Genomic DNA, 14,941 nt, shown 5'->3' on the forward strand with positions numbered 1-14,941 from the left:
AATCTAAATAAACCATGTCATATGCTTTGCAATTATCCATTATCGATGTTGCATCCTCAAAAAAATCAAGCAAGTTAGTTAGGCACGATCTCCCTTTCCTAAAACCATGTTGACTGTCTCCCAGGACCCTGTTACCATATAGGTAATTTTCCATTTTGGCTCTTATTATAGTTTCCATAAGTTTGCATATAATAGAAGTCAGGCTTACTGGTCTGTAGTTACCTGGTTCAGTTTTGTTTCCCTTTTTGTGGATCGGTATTACGTTTGCAATTTTCCAGTCTGTCGGTACCACCCCTGTGTCAAGAGACTGCTGCATGATCTTGGTTAGCGGTTTGTAAATTACTTCTTTCATTTCTTTGAGTACTACTGGGAGGATCTCATCCGGCCCAGGGGATTTGTTTATTTTAAGAGCTCCTAGTCCCTTTAACACTTCTGCCTCAGTTATGCTAAAGTTATTTAAAACTGGATAGGAACTGGATGACATGTGGGGCATGTTGTCAGTATCTTCCTTTGTAAAAACTTGTGAAAAGTAATCATTTAACATATTTGCTATTTTTTTTTCTTCCTCTACGATTTTGCCATTTGTATCTCTTAAACATTTAATCTCCTCTTTGAATGTTCTCTTGCTGTTGTAATATTGGAAAAACATTTTGGAATTGGTTTTAGCTCCCTTAGCAATGTTCATTTCTATTTCTCTCTTGGCCTTTCTAACTTCCTTTTTGACTTGCATTTGCAGTTCTGTGTACTCTTTCTGCGTACTTTCTTTTTGGTCCTTTTTTAATGCTCTGTAAAGTGCCTTTTTTCGCTGAATATTTTTTTTAATTGATCTATTAAACCATTTTGGCAATTTAGTTTTACATTTAGATTTGTCTACTTTAGGGATATAATTGTTTTGCGCCTCTAGTACTACATTTTTGAAGAACAACCATCCTTCTTCTGTGGGTGTTTTCTCTATTTTACTCCAATCTACTTCTGTTAGTCTCTGTTTCATGCCTTCATAGTTTGCTTTTCTAAAATTGTAAACCTTAGCTTTAGTCTTTACTTTTGAGGATTTAAAAAACACTTCAAATGAGACCATGTTGTGGTCTGAGTTTGCCAGTGGTTCTCTGACCTCTGTTTTAGTTATTCTATCTTCGTTATTTGAAAAGACTAAATCAAGGCATGCCTCCCCTCTAGTGGGTGCCTTCACAAATTGTGTTAGGAAGCAGTCATTTGTCATTTCCACCATTTCTATTTCATCCTTCGCGCTACCCACCGGGTTTTCCCATTTTATTTGGGGGAAGTTGAAATCCCCCATTAGTATGGCTTCTCCTTTGCTACACACATTTCTAATGTCATTGTATAACAGATTATTGTGCTCACCGTCTGAATCTGGCGGTCTATAGCATGCTCCTATTATTATGCCTTTTGAATTTTTGTCTGTTATTCTGACCCATATTGATTCGGTTTTATTTTCTTTGTCCAGGTTTAACACCTGGGCTTCAAGACTGTTTCTTATGTATAGCGCTACCCCTCCTCCTCTTCTGTCCTGCCTGTCTTTCCTATACAGTGTATACCCACAAATATTATATTCGTCCCCATCACTCTCAGACAACCACGTTTCTGTAACACCTATCACATCATAGTTACCTGTTAGTGCAGTAGCTTCAAGTTCTAGAATTTTGTTTCTGATACTTCTAGCATTTAGATAAATACATTTAATGGTTGTCTTACCTGAGTTGTTGTTCTTGTTTTGATGCGGTCTCCCTTCTGTTTTTTTGTTGATTTCTCCCCCCTTCCTTTCTAGTTTAAATGCTTCCGAACCTGCTCGAGGATCTTTTCTCCAAGTAGACTAGTTCCCTTGTTATTTAAATGCAGTCCATCCCGTCTATACAGATAGTCCTCGTTGTAGAAAGTGGTCCAATGATCAAGATAGGTGAAGCCTTCCCGTGTGCACCACGTCTTCAACCATTGGTTTTGATTTATTATTTCCAGCTGTCCATATGGTCCTTTGCAAGGTGCGGGTAGTATACCAGAAAATACCACAGTTTTGGTTTTCTCTTTTAATTTCCTTCCTAGCTCTCTGAATTTGTTTTGCAGGGATTTTGGTCTGTCTCTTCCAATGTTGTTTGTACCGATGTGGACGACTACTACCGGGTCGTCTCCTGTTCGTTCTAGGAGCCTGTCCACGTTCTCAGTGATGTGCTTGACCGAGGCTCCCGGAAGGCAGCACACTGTTGTAGTAAGGGGGTCCAAACTGCGAACTGAACTTGCTGTGTTTCTCAATATGGAGTCCCCAACAATCATGACCTCCCTTCTTTTTGCTGTCTGGTCACCACTGTCAATGGGGTCCTGGATGTTGTTCCTTTCATTCTCTTGTTGTTGGTTCTGCTCATCAAAATTCTGAAGTGACTCAAATCTGTTGGTTGTTTTGATTTCTGGTGGTTGTGTTTGACGAAGTTTCTTTTTTTCCCTGCTTCTGCCTACCTGAACCCAGCTGTTCTGACCTTCTATCTCCCTGGTGGCTTTCAGTCTATTAGGGGTGATGCAGACTTCCATGAATTGTGGGTGTGCCAGTTCCTCAAGATCTTGTTGCTGTCTCACTTCTTCCAGCTCCATTTCTAGCATGCTTACCAGTTTATGCAAATCCTGGATCGCGCGGCACTTTACGCACACTTGGTTTAGCTCCGCTGGGTTTTCTCGGATTTCCCACATCAAGCAGGTGTCACAGATTACTGGCTTGAAGACCATGTTGAGGGTTTTTTTTTTTTTTGAAGTTTAGTTTCTTCTGCAGCCGTCAACCTGCTTTCAAACTGCTTCGAAACTGCTCTGTACTTTTCCACGCTGTACTTCTCCCACTCGCTGTCGCTGGGAAGACTGCCTCGTTTAACTGCGTTGTTCTGCTGTGCTGTCGGCTCCTCCCCTCGCCCGTGTCTCAGAACGCCGCTGAATTTGAATCAGCTGCTCCGAGTTTCAGCTTGTTTGTTATCAGAAAAACACACGCGGCTGTGTTTCCCCAATGTCCTCTGTTTTCCGATTAAAGCAATTCAAGATGCAATTTCTCCTTTCTGCTTCGAAACTGCTCTGTACTTTTCCACGCTGTACTTCTCCCACTCGCTGTCGCTTCCACTCGCTGTCGCTGGGACACTCAACAGAACCCAGTTGTTGGTGCATCACAAATCTGTTTTCATGTGCTCTTGTATGTACAGTATGTACTGTATAGTGTATGTGTTTGTTTCTATGAAAGCTAGCAACTTTTAGAACTTGTTAGATTGATTTGGAAATCTTAATGGTAGGGAAACAAAACACGGAAAAAAAAAAATCCCCCAATACAATGAAAACCCCCACATTCCCACTGGCTAACAGCAGCGTGCATGCAGGATCATGTGCAAGCACACATTAGGGGACTTTGACGTGTGAGGCGAGCACCATTCCAGTTCAGATTCAAAGGTAAAAAGGAAGATTATCAGCATTGTTAGTGACACAATAAATGTATAAGCTGTCAGTACTATGATCAAAGTATTACAATTCATGCAATTATGTTAATATATCTGATAAAGCAAATGTATTCAAAGTCATCAGCAGTAGGAAATACATAGTAAGAACTGTAGGTATTGTAAGAACATTACAATTACAAAATTGGTCAATTGTTGTATTTTGTTTTAAAATAGCTGTCTAAAACTATCTAAAGGGGTGATAATCACATCAATCTTTTCTGCAAAAACAACTCCACTGATTTATATCTTCGATAGTGCACACTAGAGCAAGGGTCTAATACATCTCACAGATATGTTCAAACTTACATGCAGTAGCTGTGATACAGGCCCTTTCATTGATGTCTGGATCATGGGGGCTTCTTTGGAAATTGATCATGTTAATGCTTATAAATTTGATATCAAGGGATAAGGAACCCCTTTGAAAATGGAACTGATATGACAAGGTCATGCACTCCCCTTCTCCCCAAACAGGGGGACTGTGCAAATCAAGTGGAGTCTGGTGAGCTGAGGAAGAAGCTACAACTGGGAGAGCATCAGAGACAGACAAAGGACTGTCCTTGGGGTGAAATAATCTAGGGCAGTGGCTTTCAACTTTTTTAAAAACTGTACCCCTTCTATCTGAAGGTTTCAGCTCAATACCCTTTGCAATTTTTGCTCTACTGAATGGTACCACAGTTGCAATAAAAGGTAAAATAATCTGATTAACAAATGCAAAATGTTCCCATTTTTTCATATATAATTTATGTCACAACAGTTTGGGACTGACAAACTGCTGGGTTAGGACAGAATACCAAACAGTAATTATCAACTTTTAATTACAATTTTCTTTTGCAAGAAATGTATACATTTCTGACTTTAAATGATGTACAGGTTACTCTGGATGTACCTTGCAAGCGCTTTGTAGCTCTACAGGGTGTTGGGTGGGTGGGAAAGTTTGTGTAAATTGAATTTATTTATTAAAATTGTGCACTCCAGGCTAGACCTTTATTTAAACAGAATGGTTATTGCAGCTTGTAGAAGTTACAATCTGTTTAACGTAACAAGTGAAGAGTAATTAGAGCAACAATGTCAATGTTACAAAATGAAAAACAAACCAAAAATAATTATATTACCAATCAGTTCCAGTTAATAGACGATCACGTGACAGAAGGTCCTTTGTTGTTGGAATTCTCTCCCTGCAGGCTTTTCTTTTTTTTAAACTACAACCCTGTGCAACTTCATAGCAGAGTTTCCATAACTTACCTGTTGAACTCTGCAGCAGAGGTAAAGTATATCTGTTCCCATAACGTACCTGTTGAACTCTGCAGCAGAGTTAAAGTCTATCTGTTCCCATAACGTACCTGTGAACTCTGCTGCTCTAATGTGCGGATGTACGGCATGGATGATGTAATTGCTGCTGTCTGTATGGTGTGTTCAAGTAATAGAGCCTGTGTGTAACTGCTGCTGTAAACCTACAGGACCCCCTTTGGAAGCAAGGTCTTGAATCTCATAAGGGTATCCCATGCTGAAACTTTGAAATAAAAATGAATACATGAAAGTAATTAGTGATTTGGATCTGGTTCAAATTTAACAGGTTCTCTTTAGAAATAACTGGAATTAAGTCTCATTAAGATTGGAGTAAACATGGTTTGACCTCAGAATGCAATACTGAGTCTTTGAAGTTATGGGTGCACAATTACATGCTCAACAAGAGAAGAAACGGGTACACATTGTAGGAGAGTGAGAAAAGCAATTCGTAGAAGCATCCGTCTCCCTACAGTGACTGTAGCTAGCAAAATAATTCCATAAATCTTAACCTATGTACTTCCATTCATTTTACAGGGGGCGTTTAAATCAAATTGACTTGGCTAAGGTAGTTTAAATGTTTCTTATTAAAAATTCACAATAGCGCTCAACTGCTTGACATTGAAGCAAACATTGTACAGTTTGTTTCTCATTTTGTAACATTGACATTGTTGCTCTAATTACTTCACTTGTTACGTTAAACAGATTGTAACTTCTACAAGCTGCAATAACCATTCTGTTTAAATAACAGAATGGTTATTGCAGTAGGTGGTGTGTCATTTTAATGTGGTATAAAAACACATTCAAAAGAACCAGCATTAGGTTCCGCAGTTCGGTTTTAAAGATAGGTTCTAAGTTGCTCTTATACATCCTCCTTCAAGATTCACGTTTAAAAAAACAATAACAAAACATGTGCACTAAATATAAAATGTGCATAACCATACCAAAGTACCCCAAACACAGCTAGAGACTATACAAGTTATTATTCTAAAATGTAAAAATAATCATAGCAACAAAAATGGCTTGTATCTGCTATATGCTTCTAAATACTTCAATATATGGGCAAGATGCTTCAAATAATACATTAGAAAATAAATGTTGTCTTCCCTTCTGTTGTTCCAGCCCCTTATTTTTTTCAGTAAAAGCTGGTAACTTCAGTTCTCTCCCAAAAGGTAAATCATCCCTGTGTTATACCTCTCCTCCCATTTTAAGGCGCCTGTAATTTTATAAATAGTTAGATTTTATGCTGCTTAAGAAAAACTTCAAACTGAAAAACTTCAATTATTCCAGCTTCTCAGAACACCTCTATGACCTCTAACACCTCTATGACTTGACTCTATCTCCTGGTCTTAAATGTGCAGGTTTTAAAGAAACAAGTGCTATAGTAAACATGTTATTTTAAAACATGATACAGTATCTAGTACTACACTAGGCTAAAGAAATCTCCGTCTGTCACACCCATTCTTTCCTGTCAATAACCAACTAGAAGCTTTCCCTATTGACTGGCATGCTTTCAGCCAGTATGCACCCAGGAAGTGCAAATGTAATAGATTTCTACAAATAATGCATTAAATCTGATAACTGTTTTATAACCTAATGTAGTACCAGATCTCATGTTTTAAAATGAAAATGCATGTTTGCTATGACATGTACTATTTAAAACCAGTTAATTTGAGGCATTTGCAGCTAAAGAAATTGCAGAATTGATAAGATTCATGGATCATTTTGTTAGTTACAATTAATTTAACATATAGTGTCCCATAAACCACCTGGAATAGCCTGTTCCAATTTAAACTATCCATATTTGATTTAATTTCTGAGGGACAAGGTGAAAGCAATGGTTACACAGAGACATGTGATATCATGTTCTCTTCCACTTAATGGTCTCCCTGGATTGCTCTGCACAAATGAGTGTCTGTTCCATGCAGACCCTCGACAGTAATTGGCTTGAGTAAAGCGTGGACTGTGATCCAGTGAAGAGACTGTAAAGACAAAGGAAGAGTGCAGGGCTGGCATACTGAATCTGCAGGGGTGATGCCCAGAGACATGGCACTATGCCGGACGTTAGGCTACAGTCACAGAGACAGGAGTGTGTGGGAGTCTGGAGTGTACTGTAAAGCAGGGAGGGGGTGCAGCATGCCAGTTGTAGCTCAGATCAATGTGCTGCAGGCTTGAATCAGATAGGCAGGTCACCTTGTCTCTCATTCACAAATATACCACAATATAATGGCATTTAGGATTCTTCTTTTTTATAAAGTTTTTCAATACAGTAACGTGGGTCACTTTCTTCTAAAATCAGTGATAACCAAGATTTTAAAATTTCCACTCTTTCATTGTGGAAATATTATAGGTTTTCCTTTTTTTCAGCATACACTTATTATTTAAGTACAATACTATAAAAAAAAATGTCACGGCTACTTCCTGGTACCTGATCATTGTTCAGGGGTGCAGATGTGGTGCTATGGTGCTAGATTCTATACACTAAGACAGCAATCGTGTGTCTGTTTCTGTTTGCACAGCGGGTTCTGGGTATAACACATGCAAAGCAGCAGGTGTCCAGTGTCTAATGTGACACCTTTATGAGCTGTGGAAAAGGTTAACTGTCTGCAATAAAACATTCCTTTCAGGCCACCTCACTACAAAGACCATCCCGCAACTAAGGCAACTTTATCTTGCCACAATTCTCCTATTGACGACAATGTAAAGTTATCTTCAATAGTAAAGCCACTAAATGCAGCCTGAAACATGTCAAACTCCTAAGATTGGCAGGCAACTTTCTTTGAATAAGTATATTGCATGTCCATTTGAGACCTATATAGTGAATGAGTGCATATGATTTTTGCAAGTATTTTGTAAGATCCAACCACTTTAATAGTGAGGTTTCACTGTATGTCTATCTTGGATTGATTGTGGTCGACTAGGTCTCACTGTACTGTAGCTCTCTCCCAGAAGTCTAACCTGCACAGTGTAATGGTATAACCCACACTGCACACTACACCAGCACAGTGCCTGATGGTTGCCATTGTCCCTTGCCTTTCTTGAGCATTTAACAAATAAGCATTTATTTTCCTGCTTTTCTGCAAGCTCAAGAAAGACTAATTGGAGAGGGGACCTCCTCATCATAAAACATTTTATGAATAACATTTCACTCTGTTATATTACACACTCATATTATATGTACATTTACCTATTTACATTGAAAAACAAAAAGGCATTGATATGCTTTTAATGCCATTTACATGTTGTGCTTATATTAGAGTGAAGCCTGACATTAAGTGACCTCAGTAAAAAGACCACCTCACAATTCAAACCTCTATCTTACAGTCCTGACCTCTTCCTATTGACAGCAATATAATGTCACATTCAATATTAAGGCCAGCGTCAGCAGCCCCACATGTATCAAACATGTTCAATTATCTCTCTAATAAGACCTTCAAACTTTATTTTTAACAGTTTGCATAAAATGTACTAAAATGAATAACACATAGAGCACTGTTCAGTGAAATATTAAATACTTAAATAAATGGACTAAACTAAGATATGTCAAAGGGCAAAATCCTACGATATTCATGTGATAGCAGAAATTCTTTGTCCATTCATTAGTAAGGCCATCCTCTAGGCCACGTTTTGTTGGTAACTTGACTGACCTTAGTAGCAAGTTTTTTTAGGAATCATACTGCTAGTTTTCTGCTCCAACATATTTAATACATAAATGAGGTGTGGGAAAAGTACCGATATCTTGTCAGTTAATCAAGTTTACATTGCTCTATTGCATATGTATTAATTGAACTTAAAAAGTATATCAACATACCGTGCCTGTCTATATAAAATATTCTTTGAAAGCAGGTAGAGAATTATTTTTTACATTAAAAACTTAAATGAATTCTGGACATTACAACATAATGGATGCATAATTTGTATTTCACCTTGTTAAACAACATAAGACTTCCAACCCCCTAAACTGTATGTGGGAATTTTGTATTGCTTCTGTGGCATCCTGTGTATGTTTTTGGAAGTCAGATTTGTTAAGGTTGTTTGCATGGAAAGAGACCATCTTGAACTGTTTAATGAACTCTATTAAATAATGAGTTCAAGTTTTATGAAAATGGACTATAATAAATGTTTTGATGCATATTTCTGACGTATTTTGCATACAAAAAAGTAAAACAAGTCTAAGCCAGGGGTCTCTTCAGAAGCAAGGAGAAGTACATGAATGGGGTCACTTACCCCTGGAAGAGTCTTCTGTTCATGTAGGGTGCTCTGAGCTTTCAGGGCTGACTCTCTGGCACAATATGTTAGAAAGGCACATCCTAGAAATAACAAAGAGCTGTTAGATTAAAGACACCATTGCTGGGTAACCTCAGCCCCAGTCCTGAATCAGGAACAGAGTTTCTTACAAGCACCTACAAGTAGGGATGAAGATTCTGTTACATTTTCCTAAACATATTGGGAGTTTTTGTAACCAATCAAAAACAGAAGCCACCATGAGAAGCCATATATTGGAGTGCTGTTACTTTATTAGGATACAACATTAACATGGATGAGACTGCATTAGATAAACGCAAGAGCCAGCATCATTTAGTGAGCTTCCACTTTGCATCAAGTTTCCTTTTGTTTCTCTGGAAATACACAGCAGTTCTTTAGATGGTGCTGGCACTCGTTAATATAAAGACACTTTTATCTACATTACATATATCTATGGCAGACAACTAGGAAGTAGCAACAAATGCTGTACCCTCACATTTTTATGATATTTATAATTGTTCATTGGCTCAACGAGTTATGGGTGGGATGGCATCTCCTGACTGTTGCGGCTTCAATCATAAACCAGGACTGACTGAATCCCCTTAATGTAATCATAAGGGTCTGCTTTAGTACGTAATAACCAGCATCTTGATCTAGTTTAACTGATGATCCCACTGATCTCAGCAACTTTTGGTAGCCTGCAATTGAGATTAGAAATGGTACTAACGTTAGTCCATGCAAGTGGGTCATACTCACTAAATCCCCCTGTTGGGCGCATCAAGTGGACTAAATTGGTAATGCTGCAATTGACAAAGAATTTGAATTTCAAATTAATTTTACTTAATGTATCCTTCACATGTGCAAAATAGTCATTCTAGTGATTACAAATTGGATGTTTACAATAATGCCACTCTGCACCTTTGCATTTTAAACGCTAAACCCTCCTTTGTTGTCACCACTCAGAGACAGGCAGGCTTGCTTACTTGCTTGCTGGGTGTCATGCAACACAAACAAAATTGTTTGTTTGCTGCATTTTAATACACACAATGTCTTCAATTACTGGACTTTTCAAACCAAATTACTTCTTGCACCAACTTTAAAATCTGAACCTAATTGTGCCCCAAAATGATCTGCAGAAAGCTGATATCTTCCACCGAAAGGCTGGTGTGCAGAGAATTTAAACCTAGCATTCTGAAAAGCCTATTTCCAAAATACCCAATCAGAGCAAAATAACATCAGCATTCTTCAATTTGCTTGGCTTAATATTCCCTCAAACACATGCACAAGCAGCAAAAATGTATCAAATTCTAACCACTATCAGAAATTAAAGAGTAAGTAGCTGTCATTTTCTGTTTCATTGTTAACATCCTGACAGCTTTTTGAAGAGTATTTAAAATCTCTGCATATTGACGGTTTGAGTGTACTGATAGTGTAAGGATTATTGGCCACACTGGGGGAGTTTCCATTTGTGTTCTATTTTTACTTGAGACATTGTGCTCCTGTCAAATGAAAAATGACCCTCTACATTTCTGGTTTCCACTGGCTCAGCCTATTTTACTCAAGAAGACCCTCTTTTCAGCTGACGTCATGTAAATGAATGGAAAGTAGGAGCTTGATATGCAAATTAGCCATGCATACAATTCTCGTGCTGCTCAGGAAAATGTGGTTTCCATGCACAGAGGTACACCAGAGAATCTCACTTTAAAGCACAATGTTAAACTCATGCAATAAAGCTGTCATTTGTAAATGCCTCGTGCCTGGTTGTTTAACAATGTGTTTTACTGCTGTTTCCCAAATGTCCATTGGTGGGGTGGCATATCGTTAGTAGTGAATAATATTTCGACTAATTTGTCACACAAATTAAATTTTTTTTTAATTAAATAAAAAATAATTAACCCAGAAGTATATAATTAAACTGTCCAACCCAGCTATTGCAGATTACCATGGCTGAAAATCTGCAGAGACATAGGATTATAGGATTATCTGTGCCAGGCATCTTCCATTTATGCTCCCAAGACTGTCTGTATTGGGATCAGTGGACGTTTTCATGTGAAATGCGGGTTTCCATGTGAAAATGGTTGTGGATTTCCTCTATTTTACGTCATGCTCACAAGTATATGCAATTTACCCAACTGTAACAGGGCGAGCAGCCCTGTACAGTGTTTATTTTTAGAACAGTGTTTCCCTCACCGCCCCTGTGTTATTCTGTATTTGTTTTGTTTTTTTGATTTATTGGATTGGATTTGTTTAAATGATAGCGTAGCCGTGTTGTTTTTGTTATTGTATATATGACGGCGTAACCGTGCGTTTGTTTTGTTATTGTTTTGTTTTTATTTTTATGCTGGCAGAGACAAGATTGACAGCCCGTTCTCTGCCAGTGGCTAATTTAAAACCTCAGGGTAATGTGTGGCTGTCGGCTGGTGCGTTGTTAAACTAGCCAGCAATCACACAATCAATAAACTCATGCAAAATGTGGCCGAGTGGTAATGAGAGAATTGATAGTTTAACCCCTCGGCCATAGTAAATAAAAGTCTGCAGCTCTCTGCACTCTGATTGGGGTGTACGGAGGAGAGTGAGAGAGCGAGCGAGAAAATCAAAACAAAACAAAACAAAACAAAACGATAGGTTGCGGATGCAACCCCAGTTCCCTGAAAGAGAAAATAACCATCAAGGTATGGGATATTGCCATCAGGCAGTAGGATTGGCTGAGCTTTATAGCAAAGCTGCCGATTGGCCTCTGTGAGGGCTGATATGTAAGTCGGCCCCTCTTCCTCTTTTACTCTTCAGGCCGTGAAGGCTTCTGGAGCGACCTCGCGGCTTGATGGTTACTTTCTCTTTCAGGGAACCGGGGTTGCATCCGCAACCTATCGTTCCCTTTCAAGTCAAAAATAACCATCAAGGTATGGGAACAGTGTACTCAAGTCATCACGAAGGAGGATTCTCGGCAGCAGGACAGACTTATGTCATAACGCAACTGCGTAGGCAATACATCTAGGCATATGAGGAGCTGCGCCTCAGCGTCTATGCTCGCAATGACACCTGTTCTAAGGTGGAATAGTCAACACGATATTGGCATCCTGAGGTGCCACAGAGTGTGGTACAGATGCTCCAAATAGTGGAGCAGAGGAATCCAGTACATTTAACCGGTAAAACCTCATAAAAGTATACGGTGTAGCCCAACTGGCTGCAGCGCAAATGTCAGACACTTGCACCCCTCTAAAGAGGGCCCAGGATGTCACCATACCCCTAGTGGAATGCGTCTTCAACTGCCCTGGTGGCAGAAGGCCCGCAGATTCATAAGCTAATTTAATAGCATCCACTATCCAATGGGAAAGGCGTTGTTTAGACAATGGCTGACCCAAAGTCTTAGAACCAGTCATTGTACGGTCAATATAACACCTCAATGCCTGCACGGGGAAAAGCATGTGTAACCGTTCTTCCTCTGGGGAAGAAAAAGGAGGAGGATGGAACGCCATCAACTCGACTGGTTGGTTCATATGAAACGGGGATATGACCTTGGGTAAAAAGGCTGGATTTGGGCGCATGGAGACCTTAGAACCGTCTCCTGCGAAACAAGTACATGATGGATGCACTGACAGTGCACGTAACTAGCTCACACGTTTGGCTGATACCACTGACAGCAGAAAAGCAGTTTTAATAGACATGAGCTTCATATCCACAGTGTGGAGAGACTCGAATGGTGCCTTGGTAAGGGCTTCTAGCACCACGTCAAGGCTCCATGATGGTAAACTGGTCGTTCTTGGAGGTCGCAAATGTCTTGAGCCTTTGGGAAACTGTGATGCCAGAAAATGGCAATCTGGTGATAACCTGTCAATGCATACATGGCAAGCTGATATGGCAGCTCAATACACATTAAGTGTAGAGGGAGATTTCCCTTCATCTAACAGTTTCTGTAGAAACTGTAATATCACTGTCATAGGACAAGATATTGGGTCATGGCCCCCTGCTAGACACCAATCTTGGAACAACTGTACTTGTACTTGTACTGCGACCTAGTAGAGGGCGCTCTAGCACTCTGAATGGTTGAAATCACCGCCGTCGAGAGCCCTGAGAGCCCTGAGGCTGACAGGCGCTCCCGTTCAGGGGCCAAGCCCATAGCTGCATGAGCTTGGGGTTCGGGTGCCAAAGCCGTCCTTCAGGCTGGGACAATAGGTCTGCTCGCAGGGGAAGCTCCCGTGGTTGACCACGCAGCAACTGCACCAAGCACTGAAACCATATTGTCCGAGGCCACCAAGGAGCGACCAGGATCACTGTCGCTTGCTCTACCCTGACCTTCTTCAAGAAGGTGGGGATCATCGGAATCAGTGGAAACGCATCTAGGAGCCCTGGTGGCCATTGGTGAGCCAGTGCATCGACTTCTAGGGGGCTGTCGGGGTCCCTCTCCGAGAACCATAGGGTGCAGTGCGTGGTCTCTCGCGAAGCGAAGACATATACTTGCGCTATGCCGAACCATTCCTAGACGCGTTCAACCACCTGAGGGTGGAGACACCATTCCCCTGCAAGAGGGCCTCCTCTGGATAGGAGATCCGCTGCATAATTGATTCTGCCCGGTAGGTGAACCGCGCGCTGAGAAGTCAAACCCGGCTGTGCCCATAGCAACAGCATTGCTATCATCCGGTGAAGGTGAGGGGAATGTAGGCCGCCCTGGCGGTTGATATACGCCACAACTGTGGTGTTGTCTCACCGCACCAACACGTGCTTGTTTAGAAGCACTGGCAAGAAATGCCGAAGGGCGAGGTCCACTGCTCTGAGTTCCAGAGCATTCATGTGGGCTGACCTCCAGGATCCTGACCACACTCCGCGGGTCCCTGAGCCGTTCCAGACTGCTCCCCAACCCTGGTTGGAAGTGTCAGTGGTGACAACCTCCCTTCGGAAGATGGGACCCAAGCGCACGCCCTGGCGGATGTTCGACAGAACTTTCCACCAACGCAGTGCCTTCCAGCAGGTTCGGGATACCGTCAACCTGCTGTGTTTGTCTCTCCGCGGATGCAATGCGAAGGCATTGAACCAGGCCTGTAGAGGTCTCTGGTGTAATAAGCCCAAGGGAAGGGCTTGCGAGGCAGCAGCCATCAACCCCAACATGCGCTGACACAGCTCCATGCTGACTGTTTCTCTCAATCTGAATAGGGAGAGACACCGCTCCAGGGAGGCAACTCTTTGTGTCGACAGGGTCGCTTCCATGGACACTGAGTCCAGATGCAGACCCAAGAATTCAGTCTGTTGGCTTGGCACGAGGTGGCTCTTTTCTGAATTGATCTTCAGACCCAGCCGCTGAAGATGGTCTGTAACCATTACTGTGTGCTGTGCCAACTGCTCCTTCGACTGCGCGCAGGCGAGCCAGTCGTCCAGATAGTTCAGCAGTCGGACGCCTTGAGCCCGCAAGGGAGCTAGAATAGCGTCCATACATTTCGAAAAGGTTAGAGGAGCTAGCGACAGGCTGAATGGGAGGACACAAAACTCGTACACCTTGCTCTGAAATGGAAAACGCAGATACTTCCTATGACCCGGGCAGATGGGAACGTGAAAGTACGCATCTGTCAGGTCCACGGTGGTAAACCAGTCGACGTGTAGGACAGACTGGATGATGTGCCTGTGCGTAAGCATCCTGAACGATAACACCCACAGGTATTTGTTCACTCGCAGATCTAAAATAGGGCGGAGCCCTCCATCCTTCTTGGGCACCAGGAAGTATTTGGAATAGAACCCCTGCTCGGACAGAGCAGGGTCTACTTGTTGAATGGCACGCTTCCTGAGCAATGCCTGTATGAGTCCTTTACTGCAGTTACAACCACACCCCGGAAGGTGGTAGGTTCTAACTGGAATTGAAGGGTGTACCCGGTGGAAATACTTTTGCGCACCAAGATGTCGTCGGCGCATTGTTGCCAGAACTGGAGCTGTGGGGCAGTGTAGGGGTG

General features: G+C 41.4%; 1 protein-coding gene across 1 annotated transcript in view; it reads right to left on the minus strand.

Annotated features, from left to right (window-relative positions):
- Positions 1–14,941, minus strand: part of LOC121294272 (CUGBP Elav-like family member 4) — a 324,915-nt gene that overhangs the window by 293,747 nt on the left and 16,227 nt on the right. The window contains exon 2 of the mRNA XM_041217837.1: positions 8,988–9,070. Within this exon, the coding sequence (XP_041073771.1) occupies positions 8,988–9,070 (83 nt within the window). The remainder of the gene's footprint in view (positions 1–8,987; positions 9,071–14,941) is intronic.

The sequence above is a fragment of the Polyodon spathula genome, chromosome 19 (assembly GCF_017654505.1).
Source record: "Polyodon spathula isolate WHYD16114869_AA chromosome 19, ASM1765450v1, whole genome shotgun sequence".
NCBI lineage: Eukaryota > Metazoa > Chordata > Actinopteri > Acipenseriformes > Polyodontidae > Polyodon > Polyodon spathula.